General features: G+C 40.0%; 1 protein-coding gene across 5 annotated transcripts in view; it reads right to left on the bottom strand.

Annotated features, from left to right (window-relative positions):
* Positions 1 to 21,905, bottom strand: part of med25 (mediator complex subunit 25) — a 31,512-nt gene that overhangs the window by 1,197 nt on the left and 8,410 nt on the right. For 2 of the 5 annotated variants that reach the window (XM_004552480.4, XM_004552481.5), the window contains exons 11-19: positions 20,291 to 20,383; positions 16,323 to 16,408; positions 16,178 to 16,235; positions 15,979 to 16,086; positions 15,197 to 15,373; positions 4,140 to 4,253; positions 3,847 to 3,918; positions 2,222 to 2,392; positions 2,014 to 2,134 (exon numbers count right to left, since the gene is read on the bottom strand). In XM_004552480.4, coding sequence (XP_004552537.1) covers positions 2,014 to 2,134; positions 2,222 to 2,392; positions 3,847 to 3,918; positions 4,140 to 4,253; positions 15,197 to 15,373; positions 15,979 to 16,086; positions 16,178 to 16,235; positions 16,323 to 16,408; positions 20,291 to 20,383 — 1,000 coding nt within the window. The remainder of the gene's footprint in view (positions 1 to 2,013; positions 2,135 to 2,221; positions 2,393 to 3,846; positions 3,919 to 4,139; positions 4,254 to 15,196; positions 15,374 to 15,978; positions 16,087 to 16,177; positions 16,236 to 16,322; positions 16,409 to 20,290; positions 20,384 to 21,905) is intronic. The other 3 variants (XM_004552482.4, XM_004552483.4, XM_076883409.1) reach the window with 3 other exon arrangements.

The following is a 21,905-nucleotide window of genomic DNA, read 5'->3' as shown; positions in this document are numbered from 1 at the left end:
AATTTGTTACCCCAAACACTAGATTACGATAGTGTTTTGTGTAATTTCGAGTCAATAATAAAGCACTAAACCTCTACAGTAAATTACAAATTCATAAAAACACAAATACTTCTGTCAAAAAAAAAAAAAAAAAAAAGTCATTTATATTGTTATTTATTAGGCAAATAATAAACTGAATTCACGAGCCGGCACACTACACTTCTCTGAGATAGAAAACTAATAATTAAAAAAAAAAAAAATTTCTGCTTTTTGTAGGTCAGTAAAATTGCAAATTCATGAATACAAACAATAATTCTGTTTGGGCAATTAAAAAAAATAATGGATTAACCATTGTAGAAACATAAATGATATTGGTAATTACCAATATTGTTCATTTAGGGCAGCCGTTACGGCTGTTCGATATAACGATATATATCGGCTGATGATATGAAAATGTCTATCGTTTCATATTATGCTATCGTTTGTTTTGTGGTGTCATAAAATAAACTGTTTACGGCAATATTTTTCCATAGTTTTGATGGTTACTGTAGAATTCCTTTAAGTTCTCTCTTTCTCTTATACTTAATATAGCCACACTACGGACGGACAAGCCACTGTTTTCAAGCGTTGGCGTTAGCAACAATGACGGTAAAATCATCGCGTGGCTCTGCCGTCCACTTGTTTATTTTCCACATAGACCTTTCACAATAAAGCTGAAGATTCTGTCCTGATTTTTCAAAATAAACTGAATCACGTGAAATACTATGCAGAACGTTTACGGACGAGAAGCTAAAAAGAGCCGCCAGGTGCTAAAAAATAAACCTTAGAACAGCCTTTTCCCCGCAGCATGCCGTGTAATAAATACTCAAAGAAAATTGCGGCCGTTTCAACTTATGTAACACCCGACTCCAGGTACACGCCGCCCAGCCGAAAATACTTCACGCGAGTCGAGTTGCCTGAGATTCACAAAATGTTAAATTTTTGTGATATATATCGTTGTCGGGACGATAAATGTCTTATATCGGGATATGAGATTTTGGTCATATCGCACAGCCCTACCAGCTGTGGCATAAACATTACACTGCATGGAAGACAATGGACATATCCCTATAAAGCATGATCCAAAAAGCCTGTTCATCTCACAGCTTCACATCATAAAAGGAACATTTCAGAAGCAGAACATTTAATCTCTACTGGGTCTTTTATTTTTAAAAATGGCCAGATTCTCCATGTTGCGGCTCAGACTTTCTGCCCTCCTCATCAACCTTTTGAGTCACGCCACTTCCTACCAAAATTTAACATCGTTTTACCTCTGCCAAGAAGATTATGTAATTAACTTTCTGGAGTCTATCCAGATGTTGGTCCGGGTATCTTGTGAAGTATTCTATTGCCAGACATGATATAATTGGACATCTCTAGTCTTATGTTCACAAAAACACATCAAATTGCATTAAGAAAAATGAAGCACACGTTCATCCTGTTTGAACTTCTATCATAAAAACATCATATGAACTAACGTGGACCCAGAAATCCTTCTGTTTCCATGGGCTCAGCTCATGCGTGGCATTGAGGGAATTTTCAGGCTCAGCAGAGGCTGACTGCTCTTGTTTTTTTAAGCAATGAAAACATTTAAAGTTTGAAATCAATAGATTAATGCACCAGAACATTTCAATCAATGTGCACAAAAATAAAATGTCACGAATCAAAATTTGCCCAGTACACACAAACACACACTTGAATGAAATCTTCAACTTTAACAAGTCCATGAACTTTTGTTAGATACAGATGGCTGCTTTGGTGGCTTTAAAATTTGCTTTGAAAATAAAAGTCTGCAGAAATATCTTTAATGGAATAAAACAAGAATTGCTAACTTGTTGTCAGTTTCTAGAAATGTGACCTTTAAAAGTTATTATTTTCTTTAGATGTCAAGCTTAATATCCTTCAATGAGCACATTTCCTGACCCGTATTCTAAATGCCTACTTGAGTCAAATATTAGTGAACTCTTTCCATCTCTCTGTGGGATGCTTGCTGACCTGTCATGGGTTGCCTCCACTGGCTCTGCATTTGAGGCCCACTTCCTGGGGCCTGGTGGACCATCTGTTGTCCCAAACCTTGGTGAGACATCATGCTTGGCATGTGAGACACCCCACCCTGCTGCAAGGACAGAGACACACAACAGTTTCAGAATCAAGCATTTACTACAAGGTAATTCATTCGAACAGCTGACTGGTGCACTCTTACTGGCTGCTGTTGGCTGAGAAGGAGACTGCGAAGCTGTGGATTGGCTCCTGGATTTGTGAGGCGAAGGATGGGACCCTGGGGCGGGGCTTGTCCGCTAGTCGGAACTTGATTAGGTGGAGCGCCACTGACGGGCGGCTGTTGATTGGTTGGTCCGGCAGCTCTCATTGTCATCTGAAGGAACGCCACACAGTTTAAGAGTTAAGCCTAAATATTAATTAGAGTAATCACAAACACTGCTATTTTTGAAAGCAATGCTACAGTTAATAGCAGCTGCAGTGGTGTGACAAATTAGAATTCAACATTGTCACATACAAAAAAAAGCAGTGTTTGTGCAGGCTCACTGAGCACTCACTTGGTTCAAGTGAAGAAAAAGAAAAGTTAAACTTGACCTGCACTTATTCTAAAAATGGAAAAATAAGATAAGTTCTGGCTCTCCAAATTACTGGGTGGATGACCCATAATCTCAGTTTACACACTTGGGGTACCTTAAATATGATCCCCAGCCAACTACAAATACAAGGAGTTATTGGAGTCTGATATTGGCGACTACAGTCTAAAAACCTTCAGATGACAATAAAAGATCAATTTCATTAAATTACACAAACATATGCATGCATGTCATTAGTTTAATGTATTATTTAGCATCAAGGGCATGCGGTCTCAGACGTACTCAACAGGAACTTAAAACATCAGCACACATGCTGTGACAGGAAATTAGCAAGCAGCTGAAAAATGAAGCAATTATGGAATGTGCAGTTCCTCTAGTGGCCACATGAGGCTGGCTCCAAAGGTTGTTAAGATACAAAGAAACAGCACTAAAACCAGCCTTGCTTAGCATGAATAGCATGAATCACTCCTGGCTCAGAAAAACTGACAAAGCTAAAAATTAGGCCTCAAATTTGAGTCTAAAACCAACAGGTGACGTCAACCTCAATTTTTTTTTTTTTTTTTTTTTAAATATAGCCCATGTAAATTAGCTACATACCAGGCTGATGCTGAGCAATTGGTTGAGAGAAATAGCTATCAACATTTTCACACATAAATGTAAGAGAAATCATAAAAGAATCAGGTTGGGGGAAATTCCACAGTCGTCACAATGTAGGAAAAAGTCCTCTGCAGAGATTCACTCTACTGGATATACTCCATGTGGTTTAAGTGAGGGAGCCTCATTGCATTTTTGAATTCTCATGTACTGTATGAGCAAAATTATTTGGTCACACCTCTTAATCTTTGAATTTGAGAGTTTTCACTGGAAAGGGAAAGCATTTAGGAGCTATAGTAATTCAGCCACAAAGTCCTAGACAAGATTACAATGTGTTGTGTAGGTGGCCAAGGACGTTTGTCCATGTAGTGTATGTTGGATAATGTTGCAGCACATGTGAAAAAGGTTGAATACAAGATTCCTGACACCGTCAAACAAACGAATGTTTCTTGATTTTCAGGACAAGAGATGCAATTGTAAGGTAGCTTTGAATGAAGACACAAGGAGCTTATTATACTATATATTGTATTATAATCGATGTAGCTCAGTAAGACCTAGAACTGAATTCTAATATTATAATTATAAGCCCTTGTGAACAACATAAATACATGTTGGTTAAGTTGAGAGCTACTTTGGGTCTCACCATGTTGTTCTGTCTCTGTTGCTCCTCCATCATAGAGACCTGACTAACAGGGGGCATGCCCACCACCACAGACTGGTCAGATCAGAAGAAGGAGGGAGGGGGAGTGGAGAAGAGTGGTGGAAGTGTGAGGAAAAAAAAAAAAGAAAAAAAAGAAAAAACAGTGGAGGAAAGAGTTAGCAGCAACGCATGCAGAAATCCCAGGCAGTTCAGGTGTCAACATCAGGCAGTGCAGGAGGAATCTGATGAGGGAAAACGGGCAGACGAGCCAGCACAAAGAGGGTTCATTTATTTACCTGCTGCTGGACATTGCCGTGGGAAACTGGAATAGGACCTGGGGCTCTGTTGATGAAGTTCTGGTTGGGGGGGACCTGATTGGGCTGCATAGGTCCTGCTGCACTGTTTAACTGCTGAATAACCAGAGAAAGCAAGAAACTGCGGTTATTATAACATTTAACCATCTTTAACTGGTCTCCACTCCAACACTGCTCCATCTCTTTAGTATATGACTTGAATGACACCACTGTATTTCACACATCACACACACACACACACACACATAAAAAAATCCAACAAAAATCCAGAAAGAAAAAACAACTAATCCAAAAAAAAAAAAAAAAACAAAAAAAACAAAAAAAAAACCCACCCACACAGAGTGGGCACAAACTCTGGATTGGTCACTTAAAAGAACCAGGCCATATTTTGATGGTTCAGGAACTGAACATTAGCACAGTGACAGATCCCAGTTACGCCTGTATAGGAAGTCCAAGTCTATTATCCTAGTACGAACTGCGAGAAACTTATTTAAATTTGTGACAGGGAGACATGTCCAGGTGACTACCCTGCATCCTCTGGTAACACACTTCAACTGAGTAGCCCTGTTAGTTGAATACAGTTACCAGTCCACCGGTTAACGGCAGCTCACCCCTTGATGATATGTACACTTTATGCATTGCTAGGCTTCTACTTTGGTGGCCTAGAACCTGTTAGAACCATTTAAAAAAAGATGTAACAATACTTTATAAACAGGTTTAAACCCTTATGGTTTCATGAAAAATCCAAAAAGCGAGTCCACAGTTTAGCTTTATAGCTTCTACAAACTCCTACTTCCCTTTCTCCCTCCTCTTGGGAAAGCCCAGACATGTCTGCAACATCCAACCATGACTCATACAGCCTGTCTGCAGTTACATCACTCAGCAGCAGTACAGAAAAATAATTTTATTCACTGATTACATTTATCATAATATAACTTGATTGTAACCAAATTATTATTTGCATAATATATAGATTTGCATATATAGTTTTCTTGAAGTCTGTGTTACTTTAACAACAGTAAGGCTTTTATCTGTTATCCTTGGGTGGAGAGGGGTCTCTTTTAGAAAACTGACAAAGTTTAGATAATTTAATAAGAATGAAATCCATGGCAGACAGAATCTGTTTGCTGCATCTGAGAATCGTTGATTAATTTCTTGCAGCAGCACTCATAACCTTAAATGCAGATTTAACAGCATTACAAGCAGACGCTCAGGTAATTTCTGAGGAAAGCAAATCATGGCAGACATAATCTGTCAGCTACGAATGCAAATCACTGGTGAGTTTCCTCTCCCACAGCCACTAATTCAAACCTGCAATTTTGCACTGCGGTTCAGATCGTTTAAAAGTTATTTAGCCCGGGTCCTCCAGAAACAAAGTCTCTTGGCCCTCTCCTAACCCAGTCCTCCACAAGCTGGCTATGTGACAACAACCAGCACTCCACAGCGCTACTGTATCACTGGATCTAGACTGGATTCTGACTTAGAGATGTAGCTTTGCAAATTGTACTAACCACAATTATTACTGCTAAGACACAACATCAGTGCCGTGAACCTAACCTATCTTACAACGGTCCCAGCTCTAACTTCCTGTAAGTGTGTGAACAACCCAAATCGTTCTACACAATGATGAGGAGACAACTTCAAATGGATCAATGCTGCTATCAGCACATGGCTGTTACAGACCAGTCAATCCTTGTGTTAGTTTTTCTGACACCTCTTGCTTAAAACCAGAAACGTCAGAAAGCTTCTGAGGGTATATTTATTGTGAAAATTGCGCTCAAGTGACCTGTGGCCTTTCTGTTCCATTGAAGGTTTCTGCACTCTCTGAGCTTGCCCTAGGACACCTGTGTTACAGTGTGACAGGTGAACTGCAGCAGTCAGTCCTTCCACCTGTCATCAGCTAGAAAAGAAAAATAAAAACAAATCGTCGTTTGTTTTTGTAAGCATTCCACTGCCTAACTGTCAAAACTGCCAAAAATAAATATATAAATATGCTGTTTTGTTATACTTATTGTGCAAATGGAAATGAAAAAAAGTCCAAATTTAAGTGAATGGATCTTGAATTGAAAACTGCTAAATGTTACAAATATTCAAGCGGCTAAAATTGCTTTTTATTCCCAAATGCAAAATCCAATTAACAAACTGAAGATCAAAATCTGATTAGTGCCCAGATGAAAAATAATGCTTCTCTTCTGCTAATAGGAAGAGCACTGTTCAATCTACCATTCTGTCTTGGCTTCCTTTTGATAATCGTGTATATGCATCTCCGATCCTCACCCTAAAAGCAAACCACATCTGTGTATGCACAACGTAAAGGAGAGCTGATCCTCTTTCACCAGCACCGGATATCCACTTTATGTTATGTGTAAACTATGGCTAAATCTTTAAAGTGTGGGATGTCAAATATTATAATGATATCATGAACGTCACACGATCAAAGTGAAACAGTTCTTACTTTACTGAAACAAGTGGATTTAAAGTTAAACGATTTAGCTTATCTTCTTTTTTAAACATTAACACAGGGAGAGTTAAATAGTAGCTACAAAAAATAAACTAGTTTCAACAGTGTTTACCTAAAAGTGTCACATTGAGACAATCCTAAAGCTGCTGTTAAAAGAAGAAAAGAAAAAAAAAATGTAACACACTTGCTGAATCTGTGTGTGATTGTGCCTACTCAAAACGTGGCTGTGCAGATTGGGCAGATTGTGGGTTGCAGCATTCTGGAGAACTGCTCATCCAAACAAAATGAGTGAGTGATTCAAGTCTTTTGTCAGAGGAATATGAAGGCCAAAGTAAACAAAAACAAATAAAAAACCATGGCCAGTTATTTTTGTAAGAGTCAGTTTGAGTGTTGGGCCCTCTTTTTAAGCCAGCTCTTCTTTTTAACACTCCTTCAAAGGCCTGTTTGCAGGTTAATTCTTGGTTCTCGGGTTAAAGCTCGAAGTACATTAGGGTCAAGGTGACAGTTTGGCAAAATTAACTTGGCTTGGGGACTGTTAATGCCAATGGCTCTCTAAAATAAAGCAAACAATCATCTCTCTGTGTGTTTCCCCAACCCCCCCCCCCCCCCACACACACACACACACACACAGTGGCTACAGTCACTCTGGGGGAAACACTAAGAACAGAGAACAACTTTTAGCCAAAATATGAGAACCGCCAAATCCAATCTACCTCAAACTCAACACAGCACTTACTGGGTCCCCAGCAGCACATCCACTGAGACTGACGGGGTTCTGAACGGTTGTCCAGGCACATGAAGAGCAGACAGATTTCTTGATCATTAGTACAACTGTTTTTGCACCACTTTAAGTGAAAGAAAGTTGTGTGTATTTGTGTCTTGATCCATGCTCATCTGTTCATCTGGGTGTAGAGTTTTCAGTGGGAGAAATGTTTCGTCAATCACCCAAGTGACTTCCTCAGGCTACGCCCACACTAGCCCGGGTAGATTTGAAAACTGCGTTTACGTCTGAAAACGCTCCACGTCCACACTAGCATTTTCAGTCGTTTTCACAGAGTTGTGCGTCCACGTTGAAATGGCCCAAAACGCTTACGTTCCAGTGCTGCGCATGCGCAAAAGCGAGTGAGAATTAAAGAATTTGAAGAAAAGCTATCTGGAGCATGTACAAACTGATATTAATCTTTTTTAGAGCAATCAAAACAACTGCTGTATAATGCACTACGCCATCTTTAATTGGTCACATGACTGCATCACATGACTAAAATGTGTCATCGTTTTAGAAAGTCTGCGTTTTCGAGAGCATTTCTAAAACGCCGTCTCAGTGTGGACGGAAGGCCAAAACGGAGAGAAAACGCATTAGTGTGGACGCAGCCTCAGCCAACTGCATGTTTCCCCAAGCTTATAAACAGTACATCTGCATAATGACTGAAACTAGCACCACCAACGAACATGGGCTGTGAGGTCAGGAAAAAAAGAAATGCAAATGGTCATAAGTACCATTCACAGAGAGTTGGGGAATGGTGCTTACTTGTATGTTTTGTCCGGGCTCATACTTTCTAGAGCCTGTTAAAGTGGATTTTGATCTCAGTGAGATCGTGGCTCAAGAGTTGGGAGGTCGCCTTGTAATCGGAAGGTTGCCGGTTCGAGCCCCGGCTTGGACAGTCTCAGTCGTTGTGTCCTTGGGCAAGACACTTCACCCGTTGCCTACTGGTGGTGGTCAGAGGGCCCGGTGGCGCCAGTGTCCGGCAGCCTCGCCTCTGTCAGTGCGCCCCAGGGTGGCTGTGGCTACAATGTAGCTGCCATCACCTGTGTGTGAATGTGTGCGCTTTTCTAGTCCTTAGGACTAGAAAAGCGCTATACAAATACAGGCCATTTACCATTTACCTGTTTAAATAAAGGATTCATTAAGTAAAGACTCACAAGATATAAAAGAGGAACTCTGAAACCCTGTTAATGTGTTCAGGACTTATGAAGCTTCATGTTAACTTCATCTGAACCTTTTGAGTATTTTATTTTATTTTTATTTTTTTATATAAAATCGCAGAAGAAAGACTTCTTGTTACTTTGGAGTGGTCTGTGTGGCCTATCAAAAAGACAGAAGAAATTAGTCCAGTCATCAATAACATACATATGAGTATGGGCATGTCACGATCGATTTTAATTTATTCCCTTTAAATAAGAACCTATCCAAACAAACAAAAAACCCATCTAGGCCAAATAAATCAATACTGTTTACAGGTTTCGATATTTTTATACTAATGCTATGAAACCATAATCCATATTTACAGAACTTCATATTTGCTATATGTAGTTGATGTTTACTGTGTTAACAATGCTGAAAGAGTGTGAAACCACATATTGACTTTCTTTGTACATGTGTGTGCACAGACGGCAAGCAAAAGCAAACAGGACGATGATACACCAGCGGAGATTTAACTTCAAGCACCACCAGCTGAGGTGTTTGTTATTTTGGATTTCACAGTTTAAAACAAACTGAAGCCGCCAGCATCGTCTGGCGGGGTGGGGGATATCATATACAATATGCATCTCCAGTTAAACACAGCAACATGAAAAGAGGAAACCTGTTGCTGTTACTAAGAGAGAGTCTGAATAATTCACAAATATAGCACCTGAAATACTGAAGTAAAATGAACTGCAGTCAGTATCATCTGAGTTTTATCTGCAGAGTCCTGCACTTTAAACAGAAATCAGCCAAGACAGACTATTGCAATATGAGACGAGTGGTAGGTGCTTGAAAAGGCAGAATTTGAAACTGGCAGCGGTGCTCCTGAGTTAGCTGTGCTCTGCAGGTACTGTGGTGTTTTGTGCGATTCTACACTAAGGGAGAGACGAGGAGGAATGAAGGGGGTGTTTCATCCCTCCTCCAAGCACAAATTATTAACCAGACACTGAGGGAGGAAAAAACTGTGATAGAAGATGGGGGGGGGGACAAACACCCCCCACCCCCCCACCTTAACCCATCCATCTTGCTGAGTCTGAAGAAATCACCCTGGGATTGCACTAATGCAGGGTATGTTTTCTGACCAACAAAAGCAGTGCAACAAACAGCTTTAGGTCTTTTGAGGGAACTAACAAAACAGCTGCCTCTTTCTGTTCTACTGCCTCTGATTGATCTCCTGTCTTTAACCCACTAACCTGTGAAATCCTGGATCAAGGTTTAGGAGCTTGCATTGCTTTTAAGGGAAAAATATTTAATTTTGTCTTGCAGTGAACAGAACAAACTGCAATCTTGTTCCTAAAGAATGCCACTCCAGGGGTTTACACAGAGAAACCTTAACTACGGGTCCAAATTGAAATTTTAATTATGTTAAGATTGCTCTACCGCTTCACTATTAGTAATGCAGCACTGAATATGTGATGATACACAAGAGGCAGGAAAAAAAAAAAAATCTTCATTATAATTTCATGTCTACTGCCTAATCTAAATGCCCTGATGCTCACACATATACACGACTTCAAGTTACGTATAAGGCTTATGCGCATTCGCGAAGACATAAAATTAGCAGGGTGAGTAAACAAGCGCTATCATCGCTGATGACAGCAGACTGCGTGGAGAAATGTGATCCAACTCGTGTAAAACCGACAGCGGGCTTCATTTTTAAAGAGAGACACACTGCTTCTCTGGCTAGATGCTGCATTGTTTCAGTTACGCTGCACCTCTCCTCCCTGGATGCTACAAACTGGAGTACAACCCTGTGATGGAAAAGACAGCTAATCCAGAGGACACACTTTAAATCGCCCCGTCTCCGGCGATGAAGATGAGCAGAGAGGGAGAGTGAAATTTCCAAGTCATGTGGACAAAGCAGCAGTGTTTGTAACCTGTAATGAACTCTGCCACAGGAACAGGGAACCTTCGCCAGTGAGATTGAAGGCAAGGAGGTGGGAGGGCGGGCTTTGTCTCTAGACCTCCTCATCCCTGTCCATGAAGAGTGACACACACTTTGCCTCCTACAGCACGTCTTATGTAATGCTAACATCTAGACAGCCTGCAAAATTAACACCCCATCTTCTTTGCTTAAAGCTGAATTTCACAAGTTTACACTTTTCACATTATACAAAACATAGCACAGCAACTAGTGTGAATGTTTTGGTTTCACCTTGCTGTATAGCAAAATTACATTACCTCTTAAAGGTACCATAAAATAAGACAAGTTTTCATCTTTCATTAGTCTAAAGATTATTTCTTTTTATTTTGATTATCAAGGTAAGAAAATGTGGAAAAAATGCTAATCACAGTTTTCAAGAGCTTTAAAATTCCTTCTCCTTTCCTCCTGAAGAAACCTTAAACCTGAGATGATTCACTCTTCTTCTGTACGGGACTGCCTGTATTTTGCACTACAAACCGGTGCCAGAGGTGGGGGTGCAGGTGCTCTAACTATGCTGGTGTATAAAATGCTAAAATCATAGCCTAGTGAGCTGCAATACGTTGGATGAGGGCTGTGGAGCAAATCAAGACCTGATTCAGAAAGAGAAGAACACAATCTAGCAATTTATAAATGTGAATCATCACGTTTCAACTTGAAAGGTCCACAGAAAATGTATTACTCATCTTTTCCTGGTAGTTTAATCATAGACTGCATATGTGCCTCTGCTTCCTGTCATTTCCCAAAAATGAAGCTAAAACCAAAGGAGGCTGCCATCTTTCATTTTTGGATGCCCAGTCCTGATTTAACGCGGAATGCCCAGACTTGACTCCACGCACCCGCCCCCAACATTTTTACAAGCCTCGCTGCTCCAGTGGTGATGGCCTCTGCTGTGACTGAAAGCCACTTACGCAGTGTTGGGAAGGTTACTTTTAAAATGTATTCCACTACAGAATACATGCCCCAAAATGAAGTTTGTAACGCATTCAGTTACGTTACTCAGTGTGAGTAACGTATTCTGAATACTTTGGATTACTTAATATATTGTCATGCTTTTCTACAACTACATGAATGTACTATTGCTGTGTGATTTATTACCATTACTGAAGGTTACTCGCTACCGAGCTAACATTGTTAGGTTAGTTCATAGACTGCTCTTAGAACTATGCATGATTATTTGCAGCTAGCAGGTTGTTAATGCTATCCATCAATTCTAACCGCCTGCAGTCTATGAACTAACCTCAGCTAACGCCAGCAAACAATGTTAGGTCGGTGGCGAGAAGCCTTCAGTAATAGTAATAAATCACACAGGAAAAGTACATTGAAGACACTGAAGTCACACATAGCCCAGGTAGCTAACACAACTAAAACAAGGTAATTGAACTAGGCTAATGGTTAAGTTCTTAATAAAAGAACTTACTTCCAGATGTTTCTTTAGATTGGAGGTCGATTCTTTGACTGCTGGTTCTGTTGTGCTAGCTTCGGGTCCATTGTGTAACTGACGCCACCAAAATTAACAGGACCCTTATATTAGAGCTTTTCATTTCGTGTTTTATTTGGGTTTCGGCAATGCGTGTAATTACCAAAATTTGAGAGGGGATAGCCTCACATATGAAACAGGAAAAGATCGCCCTGCAATCCATTTATTTCAACAAAGTAACTGCATACTACTAGTCAACTGTAACGGTATACAGTTCCTCATACATACAGTATGAGTTCCGTTACTCCCCAACACTGCTTACAACAAGGTAAAGATACTAACCAGCCACAAAGTCACACTGGACTATGCAATATCAAATGTCAACCCTCGAATATTTAGAACACATACACTTACTGCCTCCTCCCCCTTTACAAGTCTCAAAAAGCAGAAAAACTGCTACACTTAGCAACGGCAATAATGCCTCCAATAGTGGAGGATCTTTTCTTTTAAAATATGAATACAAATTATGAGTTCATACCACCACTGAATCTTATGTGGTAAACATAATTATCCCTGCCACACACACACACACAGTTGTGATATCAGTCAGCAGCTGCACAGTGTCTCCTCCTCCTCTCTGGTGCTGGCAGTTTGATAACTACAGAGGAGCCAGAAAAAAAAAAGGTTTTAGAAATTCTTTTTTTTCTAATTTACTAACTAATCTCAAGATCATGTTGCCTGTCCTCTTTGTTTTCAGACAGTCTCAATAACAAACATGAGAAGTGCTTGATTCCTAAAAATCATCCCAAAAAACACATGTGCAATGTGCTTTTAATGAACAAGAGTGAAATGAAGGTGCAGGAGTTTACAAATTAAAACAAATTAATTTTTTCACTGACGTGAACAGGTGACGCATGCACATTTAAGTAAGTTAGTTCCACAAGCTTAAGAAACAAAAGCAGCCTGATATCAGACGTAACAAGCACTTCATTGCACTCTGACTGTCGTGTCTGGAGCCAAGCAAACACAACACAACAGAAGAGGAAATTGTGCTTATATATTCACTGGCCAATTTATTAGTTACAACTTGCTAGCACTGGGTTGGACCCCGTTTTGCCTTCAGAATTGCTTTAATGCTTTGTGGCACAGATTCAACGAGGTGCTTGAAAATTTTCTGAGATTTTGCTGCATATTGACAGCGTCACGGCATCACACAGTTGCTGCAGATTCGTCAGCTGCACATTCGTGATACGAATCTCCCAATCCACCAAATCCCAAAGGGACTCTACGGGATTGATTTCTGCTGACTGGAGGCCATTTAAGCACAGTAAACTGACTGCAATGTTTGCTGGAAGCAGCCATCAGAAGATGGGTGCAGTGTGGTCACAAAAGGATGGACACGGTCAGCAACAGGTATCATCTGGTGTTGCTAAACAACACTAAACTGGCACTGAGAGGTACAAAGTGTGCCAAGAAAATATCCCCTACAACAGTACGCCACCACCACATACCTGAGTGGTTAACACAAGGCAGGATAGAGCCATGCTTTCATCTTATTTTGTGCCAAATTTCAACCCTTCCACACCGACATCAAAGCACAACTTGACTAATTAGAGCAGGCAATGTTTTTCCAGTCTTATATAACTTTGGTTCCCTGCTCTTAGCTGACGGGACTCGGTGTGGTCTTCTGCTGCTGCTGTAGACCACCTGCTTCAAGGTTTTCTCTGTTCTGCCTACAGATAAGCTTATCAGTATGTTACTGTTCCAGTCGTATCAGCTTGAGGCACTCTGCTCATTCTCCTCTCACTTTTGACATCACCAAGGTATTTTCACCTAGTGAACTTCCACTCGCTGGATATTTTCTTTTTCTGACCACTCTCAGAAGTTTCTGAAATGTCTGACCACACCATGTAGTACCAACAATCATGCCACATACAGTCACTTGCATCACCTTTCTTCTTCATTCTGATGCTCTGTTTGAACTTCAGCAGGTTGTCCTGACTGTGCCTACATGCATAAATGCACCGAGTTGTTGCAATGTGGTTGGCTGAATAGACATTTGCATTAACAAGCAGTTGAACATGAGTACCTTATAAATTGGCCAGTGAGTGTCTGTTGACTCAGCAGGGCTAATATTAAATGAGGAAAGTGGATAATTTTCCGTCATTGTTAGAAAAAAAACAACAAAGAAAGGGAAACATTTGAATGTGCTATTTATAGGCTATTATGCAATAGCGTTAGTGGTCTGGCCCACTCAAGATTAAATTGGACTGCTTGTGGCCCGTGAGCTAAAATGTGCTGGGTACACCTGAATTAAACGAAAGCTGGAAAGATTTGGACTATTATTCCTGAAGGCTTTTGTATTCATGGTTTCTGTATTTATGGTCCCATATAAGTGCATTATTTGCCGTCAGATTTAAGCATACCTCCAAACTCCATTTAGACAAAAAAAAACAAAAAAAAACACACACACTAAATCAATATATGAAATTCAGCTGTTTGGTCTTTGCTTACCATGCTGGTTCAGTTTTGAGTGTTTCTCTCTTAATAATTGATGCCCAACAATGGTTTTCCCCTCTGTGACTTTGATTTAATATGAATATTTGATGTTAAAGAGAAATATTTAATATTTGAAACTGAGTTTACAAGAGCTTTAAACTACGAAGAGACTAACAAAGTCAGAGCCAAATTCTGACAACCCTAAAAATACTTGGAAACAAACAAAGGTGTGATAGTTTCATCACTCACTCACTCACACACACACACACACACACACTCTCAGAGCTGAGTGAAGCACTTAATTTAGGGGCAATTAAACCCTTAATATTTGATGTTTTAGCCAGTTATTAATCATTAACGTGAAATAAACAATTAAAAAGCAGTAACTGTGCATTATCCCAGCATTTTGAAATAAACAAACAGCGCCGATTACTGCAGAGGCCATTGTGTTGTGGTTGAAGCAAATTCGACATAAAGAGCTTTTATGCTTCGCACCTATATTTGCCTTCAGTTAAGCAGCGATAATGAGGTGGGAGTGCAACAGTCAGCTAATGTTGCAGGAGGTAATGCCTGTAGTAGAGTGGCTGCTGTGAAGATACCAGGCTCACTAAATGAAATGTCAACAACAATGCAACTTAACGCCTTAAACAATGCACCTCAATTCCCTGTCCAATCTCTAAAATACCTCCTCATTATCACCTGCTTTTGGTCTCCCCGCTGCACATGTTTTCTACCACACTGAATCCTTCTTCCCACAAACTCCACTTCCACTCACCGCTCTGTGCTGCTGGACCTGCTTGTGGCTGGTGATGACCTGCCGGATGCCATTGACGAAGCCACTCTGGTCGTTGGGGATGAGGCCCATGAATATTCTCTTCTTGGATGAGTAAAGCAGCATCAGCACCCGCACTTCACAGGGCGAGGTAGTGTGGGGGAAGTGGACGCAGCCAGCCTGCAGAGGGTCACAGGGCAGATTAAGACCCTGACATGGGACACTGTTGTAATTATGTGATGGGCTCCGGCTTGGGGACATAACCTTCTCCTAAGCTCCTTTGCCCAATCAAACATGCCAGTTTTATAAAGTGAATGCAAATGATATTAATTCACACTGTTCTTTCCCTGGGCTGCAAATCAAATTTAGGCAAAGAGGTAGAGCTCAGCTGGACCGAATGCCATTAATGCCTCCGCTATTTCTCAAAGGTACCAGCAGATTAAAAATAAACCACACTAACAAAAGTCCTATCATTATGCTACCCCTTTGGAAAAGGATCACAACTAAAAGCTTTTTTCTTTTGCTTAAACTGATGACAAATAATGTTGTAAAATGATGTTGAGCTTTAAAAGAAAGAGTGGCCTAGAACCCCCTCTAGAGTCTTCACCATAAAACTGCAACACAGGTTCACGCTCAGTCCATCTACTGGGTAGAGGTGGAACCTGCACGCAATTTGCACTCATGCAAAATAAATTGAGGTATGCTGAATGATGGACAAGAGCGGGTACAAGCAGAGGACACACATTCCAGGTTCAGAGGAAGGCAGAGGGAGCTCGAAAACTTACAAAACCATTGGCCATAATGCGGTACAGGCCTTTCAACGACTCCACATCTTTGTTCGTGAAGAGAAACTGAACCATCCGAGAGTTTCTAAAAAGGTGACCTAAGGTTGTCTACGGAGAGAGCAGGCGAGATATGCATCATTCATAAAGGCATCCCTGTTGCACATAAACAAAACAAAACAGTATAAACACACGGTCTCACCAGCAACTGCTGTGGAATTAGCTGCATAATGAGCTTCTGTGGCCACTGGTCTGTGTTTCTGTTTAGAGACAAACGTGCATAGTCACGGTGTGAACAAAAACATTTCACCACTTTTAACGTCCAGGGTGTCTGATGAGCTACTCACAGATTTTCTCCTGGGTTGACGTGCACCTGACATGGCAGGGATCGCGTCAGCTTGGTGGCCGAATCCATGGATGAGGCTTTAGGTTTCTGCATGGGTTAACATAGAGGGGCGAGTGTGAGACAAAAAGAAGAGGGGAATTTAGAAAATTTTCTTTAAAGAAGTCATCTAGAAGGGCACAGAAAACATTACTTAAAGCTCACAGAAAGCTTATTCCAAGACATTCGTGTGATCTTTCAAACCATGGCCGACTCTCTTAAACCAAAATTGAAATACAGAGTAGGCAGACTGGATTTAGCTAAACTGTGAAAGTTCTTGTGGCTGAGCACATTATGTATTAAGTTTAGTGTGGACACGCAGAACAAAGAAATCAGTAAGAGTGCAGAGAGAACAAATATATTTTTAACACTTTTATATAAGAATTCGCACCTCTAGCCCAACTTCAAAATAGACCTGATGGTGTGTTCTTACTGTCCCTGAGAAAACAACTGAAAAAGCCCAAGTTCAGCCTGCAGAGTGGACAAGATTTTTACTCTTTCACAAATAATTAAAGGGAACTGGGAATTTTCTATTTTGGTCTGCATTTTAAGCCTGGGAAGAAGTGCATAGTTGCAGCCAGTTTATGGGGTTCGTTGTCGATAAAGCTGTTACAATATTAGATGTTCACTATACAGCTATGATGGCCAAAATAATTTATATCAACTAGAACAGCTTTTGAAATCTGGGAAAAGAAATGAGTGAACAATAACATAATTTTATAAGTCACATGAACTTTTAATCTTAATTATTGTGGTCTTTTGCAAATGAAATACACTCAAAGCCTAAAACGCTCAGCACATTATTCTTGCACTCAGCCAAAGTAGCTTTGCAAGACTCAGTTCAAAATCATTCTTATTTATCGTTTTCTGGGCTTTCAACCTAACAGATGATCCTCTATATTAAAGAAAAAAAAAAAGCAGCTCTTTCCCTTCTGTGTAAGACAGCTTTTTTCTGATTGGCTGCCACTTAAAAATACAAGGTCTGAACAGCAGATAGGTGGGACACCATATGAGGAATATCCACTCTCTCTGACATCATACAAAAAAAATAAGGAAAAACATAATATACTCCCTTTAAGCACCCAAAGGCTAGTGCCACTGAGTTCTATATTTAGACAGAAAGAACAGATCTCTCTGAAAACAATCACTAAAGGCCAGGGAAAAAAAAACAAAAAAAAACAAACAAAAAAAACAAAAAAAAAAAAAACAAGAAAAGTATATTTGATTTGTGTGTGAACACTGCCTTAACAGATTTTTCACCAGAGTCAGATCACTCAATTTTCAGACAGTCTGATACTGAGCATTTAGAGTGGTCTGAAGCAGAGCTTCAGGCTCACCAGGATTACGTGTACATATGCTGACCTCATTATTGAAACCATGCATTCAATGCTGCAATACAGCATAAAGTTAACCATAACTGTGCAAATTAAACAGACAGTTATGGTGCTGGAACATTTGCAGTATTATCACGTGTGTTACTACTAATAAATCATTAAATTCATTAATTGACTAATTAAAATATCAGATATTGTTAACACCAGAAAATCGGAACACTGTAAAATTTAGAAAAGTGACTGTTATGCAACTCTTTACTTATCAGCACACTCAACTCTCAATAATTTCAATGACTGTGATTGCAGTTCATAGGGCCCTAGTCAGTTGTTTTGTAGGCTTAAATACCTCACAGCTTATTCAGTTTGAGCAATGAACTCCCAAAAGAGTGTGCTTTGGAGTGGCACCGTTCCTATTTGGTGTGTAATGTTGCCGTTTTGGATGCGTTTGACCATCCAACATTCAATTTACACCAGAATGCTCTGATGGGTATCTGGGATTTCAAGTTGGCCTGGGAGCAATTGGAGAATATTGCTGAGGAAAAGGATCTGTGGGCTGCCCTGCTCAAGCCTCTGCCAGTGACCTCAATCAGAAAAAGCAATTTAAAGAAATGGATGGACTTTTAAGACCTAAACAAATTGTCAAGAATTAAAAGGAGAGGGGCGCTCTCTCCAAGCACATCACTGCAGCAATCCCACTGGGAACACTGCCAGCACTCGTCTTCAGCGCATCAATACACGATCAATGGTTAATCTATCACATATTAGTCAGGTCTACTATAGACCATTACAAATGTGTTGTGCTGCAGACAAATGGGTTATTTATCTCCAGGGCTTGCTAAGGTGGAGAAGAAAAGGAGCCAGGAATGTGGACAGTAACAAAACAATCTAATCTGCTTTAAATTACGGGTGGATTTAAAAAGTGTGTCAGTAAACCACAGCGGAAACCGCAAACACGCCACATTTTAGACGAGAAAAGCTTTCATAGAATAACAGATTGAAATTCAGCCAAAAACAGAACATACCATATTGATAACACTGTACTCCGAGCAAGCGCCACCCAAGTGTGCTGGCAGTCCTTGAGAGTTTATAATCAACAGCCATTTCTCCAAATGAATTTTAGTGTCTGCATTGTAATTATTCTCAACATTACAGATTGTGCCACAGAAGAATCACTTACAGAGCTGAAAGCCTGATGACTTAACTGCAGTAGGAGGCAGCAGATTAAGAGCAATGTTTCATGCTTCTAATTTGTCCACTCAGATCATTTGTGACGGTTTGTATTGTCATAGACAAGATTTAGATTCTCCAGAGCTTCTTCATTCTTATTCCTGTCCGTTTAACTGACTTGTATAATTTTGACAAACAGAAGACGGGGGCTGGAGTCGATGCAGGGAATTGATCCGAGTCTGTCCACTAAACACAAACACTGGAAGACCTCATGAGTGTCGCATAAAAGGCATTAACATCCATTTTCCTGGTTCAGCAATGCAACTGTAAACTGAATCGATTTGACCTTGGGCAAAAACCAATAGAAGTAGCACAATAAAATGATGTGCAATTAATCAAGCTGTGCAATAATCAATGGCAGGTGGTTATTAAGACTTACTGCTGTGATAGGTCCTAGACAGCGGTAGGGCAAGTCTCAGACTGTGCTGGTTTTTATTCTAATCTAATACAGGCTGATTTACAGCAGGGACATCTAATTCACTTATTCTGAAGATAGTTTCAAAAAATACTTATCAATTACAAAAGGACAGAAAATGTAAAGCTGAGTCCAGGAGCCAGTTAGCTTAGCATTAGGAATGGAAACACAAGGAACCAGGTAACTTGTCTGTAGCCCCTCTGAAGCTTGCAAAGACAAAACCTTTTAGATAACAACATACAAATTTTGCACATTAAATAAATGCAACATAATGTACAGCCCCTCTGTCTAAACCAAGACGTCCAAGGTTCTTTTTTTAAGACAGCTCTCTTCTGATTGGCTCCTTCCTACAAACAGAGGGTTTGTGCATGAGATGTGAGGATATGAGGAACATCTGCTCTCACTGACTTACAGCGCCAAGGGCAGTGTTAGGTAAAGTAATGCATTAGATTACCCTCCAGCTACACTAAGCAACACACGTTAGTATTGCATTTGAAGTAATCAGTTATTTACTTTGTTTTTCCAACTTGCAACTCTTCAATATCTTTCCGGATTTCCCTTAATTCGTTTATTTTTGCTGTGACAAAAAGAAAACATTTCTGTTTTCCTCAGACTCATTTGCAGCTGCTGCAGCACACCATTAAAAGGTATCAGACTTTCAATGTTTACTAAAGTATCGGTCAGCTGCTAAAAAGCTCTATTTCACATTTTAAAGAAACATCTGCAAGCTGACTGGTAAATGGAGCTCCACAGTGTACTGGTGGTGAGGCCCACTGAGGAGGAGAATGGTTAGTATTAGCAGTTTTCCCAGACCTCTTTTGTCTGAACTCTGATGACTTAAGTGATTCTTTCCTTGATGGTTTTACTTTCTGTTCACAAAGCTCTCAATAAAAGTAAGACATCCATTTATTTCCCCATTGAATGAACATTAACTCAAAATCAAAGAATCTGTTTTACCTCTTGCCACTCGAGAACACCAGTCCAGGCCACTACTTTATTGGTGACACCTTGTCCTTGTGGAATTGGGTTTGGATTGACTTGACTTCCAGGCTGTAAGGAAATTAGAGGACGCTATCAATACAACACTTTTCCAGGAATAAAGAATTACTTCTCAATTCATAGGAAAAGTAATTATTTCAATAGTAAAACATAATTCTTTAGAGCTGATCGAACTACGTTATTAGATGTAAGTTTAGACAATTGAATCTGTTAAAAAAGGAACATTAATAAATGAATTGGAAAACGAAGGGGAAAAAAAAACGCTACCCACAATGATCTTCTGGGGAATTGCGACTCTTATCTGGTTTTGATCTGATAGTAGTAGTAGCAGCATTTAAAATTCATTTTGATATTAGGCTTCAGACAGTGTGCTGGTCTGAAAACTCAGCTCAAGGCTGCTGCTTGCAGAGCATCACCAAGTAAAGTCCTGAGTCTTTCTAAGTGAAGCAGGGCTATTTACATGTAAAAATATCAGTATGACTTAATCTTTGATAGCGTTTACAGGGGTGAAAACAGCAAATGAAACATAAGATAACCCAATATTTTTTCAGCCAACTTGAGTATATTTGAACCACAGACGCTGATGCTCCAACCGCTCAATTAGACAGATTTATTGCTTCCTTAATCAGCAGTTTCAGCTCTGTGTTGGGATAATTGGATGGGGGTTTCCCCCCCCACAAAGATCAATTAGCCTTTTCACAAAATAAACCTGGATTAGGAAACACAATATGCCACTGGAACATGGAATGAAAATGAACTTCTGTATGCAGAGTACTGTATGTCTTCAGCATTAGTCCAACTATTTTTTCACCCTTTTCTTTTCTCTGGGTTTGAACAAAATGTGTAAACAGAACAGAAAAATAAAGGCATGAATGTGACTTAGGTGTACAAAGGCTATGTTCACACTGCAGGCGAAAGCTCATCAAATCCGACTTTTTTGACCCTATGCGACCCATATCCGATCATGGTATGACAGTGTGAACGGCACAAATACGATATTTTCAAATCCGATCTGGGTCACTTTCGTATGTGGTACTGAATCCGATACATGTCCGATGTTTTAGAAAGCGACTGCTGTTTGAATGGTCATGTCGCATTAAATCCGTCTTTTACGTCACTGACGCAAGACAGACGGCAATTATCAGCGCCTGAGAAGACATCGCGAACAGTTCCTGGCCATCCAATGAAACTGTTGGGAATACAACATTGGAGAAACGTAAACATTTTATTTGTACTGTATAATCTGCAGATTCTGACAGAAATCTGCAACTATCCTTTGAAGCACCGCTCCTCTCTAAAACAGCAATAAGGATCATTATTAGGCCATTTGTAAATAACAAAATAACTTTATAACTTCAAGCAAAATTGGGAAACGTAAAGTCCGAAACAAGTCTTTATATTAAGGACCATCAGTCAAACAATACTGTTTGGTCTGGGTCTAAACAGAGCGCGTTGTGTGTGACGTCTTCTTTTGCGCATGCCGGCCGCTTTGAGGGTTCACACTAGAGCGCATTTGCTGTCGCATTTTATTTGTAGTGTGAACAAGCAGACAAAAAAAAAAAAAAAAAAAAAA

This window comes from Maylandia zebra, linkage group LG4, assembly GCF_041146795.1.
Source record: "Maylandia zebra isolate NMK-2024a linkage group LG4, Mzebra_GT3a, whole genome shotgun sequence".
Classification (NCBI taxonomy): Eukaryota; Metazoa; Chordata; class Actinopteri; order Cichliformes; family Cichlidae; genus Maylandia; species Maylandia zebra.
This window is presented reverse-complemented; position numbering and strand designations above follow the sequence as displayed.